At 35.7% G+C, this 6484-nt stretch overlaps 1 protein-coding gene across 2 annotated transcripts; it reads right to left on the bottom strand.

Moving 5' to 3' along the window:
• Window positions 1–253: 253 nt before the first annotated feature.
• Window positions 254–5971, bottom strand: LOC117420811 (alpha-1-antiproteinase-like). Of its 2 annotated transcripts, XM_034034460.2 has the most exons (5): window positions 5869–5971; window positions 4428–5157; window positions 2883–3150; window positions 942–1089; window positions 254–542 (listed from the first exon to the last, which is right to left on the bottom strand). In XM_034034460.2, the coding sequence occupies exons 2-5, from the start codon at window positions 5131–5133 to the stop codon at window positions 351–353; spliced, it is 1314 nt and encodes a 437-aa protein (XP_033890351.1). In that variant the 5' UTR covers window positions 5134–5157; window positions 5869–5971; the 3' UTR covers window positions 254–350. The 2 variants fall into 2 exon arrangements, with proteins under 2 accessions (XP_033890351.1, XP_058881536.1); XM_059025553.1 differs by lacking the exon at window positions 4428–5157 and having other exon boundaries at window positions 5869–5944.
• Window positions 5972–6484: the final 513 nt, after the last annotated feature.

Raw genomic sequence — 6484 nt, 5'->3', positions numbered from 1 at the left:
GCCAGCTTTAGCATAGGTTGGTATGGTTGGCTAACTGCTGGGCAGCTGATGATCGGCCAGCATTCTGCCAACTACCCAATCTTGTGTTGGCTACTGAGCAGTGGCCCAAAGTTGGCCCAGCCAAGGAGAACATATGCACAAGGCAGCTATTTCAACCTTTACAATCAAAAGGATAACATCATGATAATTAATTGGCATTCCAACTCTAGTTGTTCCCAGTTCTAGCAAAATCAATAATCAATGGCCAACAGAGTTATAACTGCAATGATGTTTTTAATATCACTTCCAGAAAACAACATACAAAAAATCAGTATGCAGCTTTAGTGATTAGACAGACTATGACAACAGTTTTATTTTTCAGAAGGATTGACTATTTTTCCCATGAAGAGTATGCTCTTGGTATTGTGATTGCTAAGCACAAGCAGGAAAGGCCTGTCGAATTTTAATGTCGGAGGCATTGAGAGGGGCATCATTTCAATACCAGTGCCTGCCGCTGCCTCAGTTCCCTTCTCATCAATGTCTATCGCTGCATTGTGAACAATCTGCAAAGAAACAATGAAGTCAGATGTTTTATTACGGAGATTAGTATTGAAGCAGTTATGTTTCTGTACACGTTTATACACAAAAAAACATGTGTGTCACGATGTGATCGTCTACGTGATCAGTCCTCAAAACTTAAAATGGATAGATACAGGACCATACTTACATAATGCTGTATTTTGTTGGGCTATCTTGGATATATATATATATATATATATATATATATATATATATATATATATATATGTTTACAGAATGCATTTAAAATGTTTCAATGCCATGGTAATTTGTAATTTATAAAATATAAAGATGTATTTTCAGCACATAATGAGGAAATCAATGTTGTAAAATATTGTCATATAAGTACTATTTTAAAGACTAGTATAACAACACTTTATTACCTTAGATACTTTCAGCTTCACCTCTTCACTTATTCCTGACAGGTCTGCTGTGTTACCAAACACATCTGTAATGCCCATCTCAGACAGTACATTTTGAAGTGAATACGTTGCAGAAATTGAAAATTTGGGCAGAATAACTTGCCATCGTCTGTTAAATAAAAACAAATTGAACACAAGCATTAATAATGTTGTGCTGATTTCATTGATTAATTTAAACTGTATTTAACCTACTGTACATTTTTTTATTGTACTATCATTAGTTGTTTGCAGGTGTAATGTACCTCCTCTCCTCTAACTTTTTGTATTGAGATTCTTTAATGATCTAGATGGTGGCACATATTAATACTGCTGTTGTAGTAGTTAATGTGTGGAAAACATTTTACAAGTAAAATTTAGGAAAAATAAATCAGCCATACAAAGACATTACATCTGCGCTAAGGGGCAAGTTACAAAGTAAAAGTTAAACAAAACACAATTGTAGTTAACCTTATATATATATTGTGAGATAGTGGGTTGTGAGAGACAGCAGGGAGGGGGTTAAAGCCTCCCTGAAGAGAGAAATGCACCTTTTGTATTGTTTTGCTTTTTCAGTTAATCAGTTTTGTTAATTGTTTTATTGTTTAGTTTAATTGTTTAATTGTTTTATTAATTATCATCCGCACCTGGGCGTTATTGGAAAATTAGATCCAGGTGCTGGGTTTAAAAGGAGAGCAGTCAGTCTGTTCGAGGCTGCTGAGTAGAAGGAGGCAGAAGGAAGGTGCTCTGCTTCCGAACAGTCCTGAGAGTAAGTGCTTTGTTAAGCGTCTTAGTGTTTGTTCTGTGGTGACAGGTAAACGGCTTAGCCGTCCTGCAAGTTAGTCAGGGAAAGTACCTGTTTAGTAAGCGCTCCAAAACTGAGTTAGGTTTTCGTTTTGTGTTTATTTTGTTTCTGTTTAATAAAAATAGCACAGCCACGCTTTAAAACTCCATTTCTCTGTCCTGGGTCGTAATTTTAAAGGGGCACGAACCCGTGAGTGGTGCAACCTTTTCACAATATACTGTATATATATACTTAGTGTTAGCCAACTAAGCACTACATAATTCAAACACATTGCAATAACTAGTAGTTCATATAAATACCTACAAGTATGCAGTTTCATGAAAATCCTCCTTGACTTATTAAATGTTTTGTTTCTTCAATGAGGAGAAGTCCATTTTTCCTCTTTTTGACTGCCTGGTGTATCTAGATCTGTATTTCTGTTGTTGTATTGGGGACCTCTCATGAAATCAATTTTTAGTTACAGAGTAATCTTAAAATGTGGGCCAATGTTTGTTTGTTTATTTATTTATTTATTTTACCCGGATATTAATTATCGTTAGTGAGGTCGTGGCAAGTTCCAGCATATTCATCTTGTGAGACCCATTTCCCATCTCCTAAACTTCTTTGCTGAGTCTGTTGTTCTTATTGCTTTAAGCTATAGCTTCAGTAGCTAATGATTCCTATACGAAACAGGTTTAACCTCACTGCTTCTGATTTACCTGACTGACTTGAGTAAATTATGTAAACTGAGCCTGATACAACTATAATTAACCAAGGTTGGGCCTTGTCAGTCCTATATTTGGACGACTGGCCTGCAATTTGAAAATCAATTGCAAAAGGGAGTGGTAAACTGAATGTATATGGGAACATCCCTCAAAATGATTATTATTATTAGTTTATTTAGCAGAAGCCTTTATCCCAGGCGACTTACAGAGACTAGGGTGTGTGAACTATGCATCAGCTGCAGAGTCACTTACAATTACGTCTCACCCGAAAGACGGAGCACAAGGAAGTTAAGTGACTTGCTCAGGGTCACACAATGAGTCAGTGGCTGCTGTAAATCTATCATGCTTAAATATCTTCAAATATTAATTCTAGTAGTAAAAACAACAATAATATTGACCACTGGTTTGCAACATTACCTTCTTTGTACGTTTCTATGCCATTTTGTAAAATGCTCTTTGCACCAAGCCTCTTCCAGGTCTTTGATTCCTTTCTGAGGCATGAGGAGCATCAGCGAGGCATTTCCAGTGTACGGGAGCTTCAGTACATCAGTGGACAGGTCTTTATCATGAAAAACATCAAATATGCCCATTCTGGACATCATCTGAACTGGAACGGTTTTATGTGCATCCACATTAAACACACCTTCACGAGTGAATTCAGGGTTAAATGGCTTTTCCCATTTCCCTATGGATATAAAGCAAGGATTATTAGTGCTTATGTTGTCAGGCAGAAGTGAAAATGTGGAATCTGAATGTTGAACCAAACATCTTGAAAGCATGCATAATACAGTTTGAGTTAATATTGTGACTAGTCCCCATCATTTCTTGGGGGACATTCTGTACCAGACATCATCAAAAAAGACAGCAGCAGATGGACTGGGTTGAAAAGGAATGGACAGCCCAAATAAGTTAGCTGGGCTTGTCGATGAAACACAGTAGGTATCCACCACAGTGTTATAATTCATGTTTTTAATCTTGTTTTTGATTTTCTTTGCAGGTATGGTAAGATGCTATATAAAATAGTTGCTACAAATGTTTAGTTATACTGTTAATTTGTCCTACAGTTCATTTTTGACAGATAATAAATTACCTTATTTTTAAATTAAAAAACTACTTTTAATAAAAACAACTTCATTTTCCCTTGTTTTATTTTCATACATTGATAAAAGGTTTTACATAAGATTTGAATGTATTTTGTGATATTTTGCTTTGTCTGGACGACTTTCATAAAATAGCTGACAGTTTTGAAAATAGGAACGTTTTGGGGAATTTTGGCATACAGACCACGGCTCGGACAAAATCTGATTTTTTTATTTGAAATCCTCATAACATTTCACATCTGTCACATGCTGATAATTTTTTATATCTAACTTGGAAAGGGGTCAAAATTGGCAGTTTTTAAAAATATTATTTATTATTAATATATTTTTATATTTTTGGGGCAGTGCAGTTTACATAAAAAAAAAAAAAAACATATAATACATTTTACAATAAAATACATTATATTATTGGAAACAGCTACTAAAGGTCTTTCTATAGATATACTGGGGTTTAATTTCTGATGTAAGGTTGCCAAACTCCAAGCGCTAAACACAAAGTGGTCATATTCAAGCCCACATATGGTCATTCTACCTAGGCGTCAAAGGGTTAAGACAAGTACTGTCTGTGTTTATGATGAGTCCTATTCTTATCAATGAGTTTCTAGATATAACTTTATTGGCTTACTGTAGATCATTGGTTTTCATTGCATTCTTTTAAACAATTTAACTTGCTTTTGCTTTTTCCTTGAAATGACTTTATTTTTACTGGTAGAGTATTTCATTAGTCGTAGTCATAGTCGTAGTAATACTGTTTTATTCTCTGGTGCATACTCATCATTTTAATACAGTATTGAATTTCTACCTGTCAATCTAAAAAGAGTACATGGCATTAAATAGTGAGCACAGAATTCTTGTCTCTTACCTTTGAAAAACATGTAGCTGACTAGAAGCATTACACTTTCAGGACTCAGGTCTTTGATTAAATCAGTGATTTTGCCATGAGTTTTGTCCTGCACATACTTATTTATTATGTCCATTGCCTCACTGGTGTTTTTAAAGTTGACAGTGAAGCCCTCTGAGTGGTAAAAATGCTTAAGATCCTCTATAAATTTGGGAATTGGCTTGAAGCCCTCATGCACATAGACCGCGCCTCCTGTGGATAGCTTCAGCTCTGTCTGCAGGTTGAGCATGTCCAAAAGGTGCGCAAAGGCTTTGTTCACTTCGGTTTCATTGATCTTCGTATCATTGAATCCGAGCCCTTCAAAAATCTGGTTGTGTGTTGCACCCTTCGCACCCAGTGACAACATTGAAAGAGCCATGGAGATGCTTAGGGGAGAGTAGAAGATGTTTTTTGATTCCCCGTCTTTCTGGGAGGCCAGTTGTTTATACAATTTGAAAGCAAACTCATTGTTCTTATCTGCAATTTTATGGGACAGGATCTCATCGCGTTGATGGTGGTGGCCATGATGGTGGTGGCTGTGGCCACCGTGACCGTGGTGGCCATGACCTTGCTGGTGGTGTCCATGGTCATGATCATCTTTATGCTTAGAGTGTTTACCATGGCGGTCACAATGAACAGCACTGCAGAGCAGAGCTGCTAATAAGCACACATAAAGCGTTGTCCCCATTTTGGTTACGTTAAAAAGGGCTACCTATAATGACATTATAAAATAATTGAAGACATAAGTGAGAGTATATGAAACGCAGGTTAACCAAGTAGCTTAAATTGTAAGCACAGAACTGAGGTTTCAACATATTAAACAAGATTCAGGTACGACGAGAGCAACCTGCTGTTGGCTTAAATTAATAACTTGGTCCATGCACTAATAAGTTAAATAAATACATAAATAAATCGCTAGATAAGAAGTGCAATGCATAGTTAGACAATGTTAACACATAGGAGTACAATGCACACTTAACACAGAACAATATTTTAACTTATTCTTCCTGCAATGGTGTTTTGCTAGCTTTTAGACTCCATTTTCCTTTGCACTTTCTTCAAAAATACCAGGTGCCCATCTAACTGTAGCCGATTAATGATGAGCATTGTTAAAAACAATGAGTCTGAACAGGTTTATACAGGTGGATTATTACAATTTTCCACCATAAATGGGTCAAGTGATTACAAATATTTCAGTATGTCTACTTTGTAATATTACACTTTCATTAATTCCACCAATATGAGGATATTATAATACTTATTATTATTATTTTAAAATCAGTACAGTTCAATTAAACTTGTTTAACTTTAAAAATATCAATAGAAAAAAGATAAAAGATAAATACTAACAAATGTAAAAACAAAACCACAATTTATTTTTTTTCTGCACAATACAAATCCCCAGTATTTGTTGTGCACTTACCTTTGAGTATTACTTCACTGCCCCCGGCTGTTCCTCCTGGTTTATCTCTTTTTATACTCATCTGAACAGATTATGAAAGAGGAACCTGTGTGCATTAGCCAGTCAACAACCTCGCGACCATACTGTACTTTACCTTTATTTGTGTTTGTTCATTTGGTAACTGCATGTACTCTAGTTTACTGACCAAGAGAAAAGGTAAGGCTACCAAGCAATAAATACACATTAGTGGCCCTTTATGAGAAAAATAATAATTTTAAGCACATTATCTTACATTCATGCCTCAACCCTGACCACCCTGGGATGAGGGATCAGTTTAGTCTCCATATCCACTCAATCCTATATTTTACCCACAATTTACAAAATGAATGTATAACAACTGGGTTTAATTTGAAGTCAGATTTCCAGAGTCGACTTTTATTGTGATGCCCCTAAAACCTGCAAGCCCGCATGATATGTCACTGTTGTGTATTTATTTGTTTTAAAAAGGTTTTGACAGAAATGAAGACTTTGTCAAGAATGCAATTGTGTGGGGTGGATATACCGTTCTGCATAATCCTGATACAGATAGGAATTCATTGGTGCAAATTACATTTTGTATTAGATTATAATTCAAATG

The sequence above is a fragment of the Acipenser ruthenus genome, chromosome 1 (assembly GCF_902713425.1).
Source record: "Acipenser ruthenus chromosome 1, fAciRut3.2 maternal haplotype, whole genome shotgun sequence".
Classification (NCBI taxonomy): domain Eukaryota; kingdom Metazoa; phylum Chordata; class Actinopteri; order Acipenseriformes; family Acipenseridae; genus Acipenser; species Acipenser ruthenus.
Note: the sequence above shows the minus strand (reverse complement) of the source record. Positions and strands in the feature narration are given on the sequence as shown.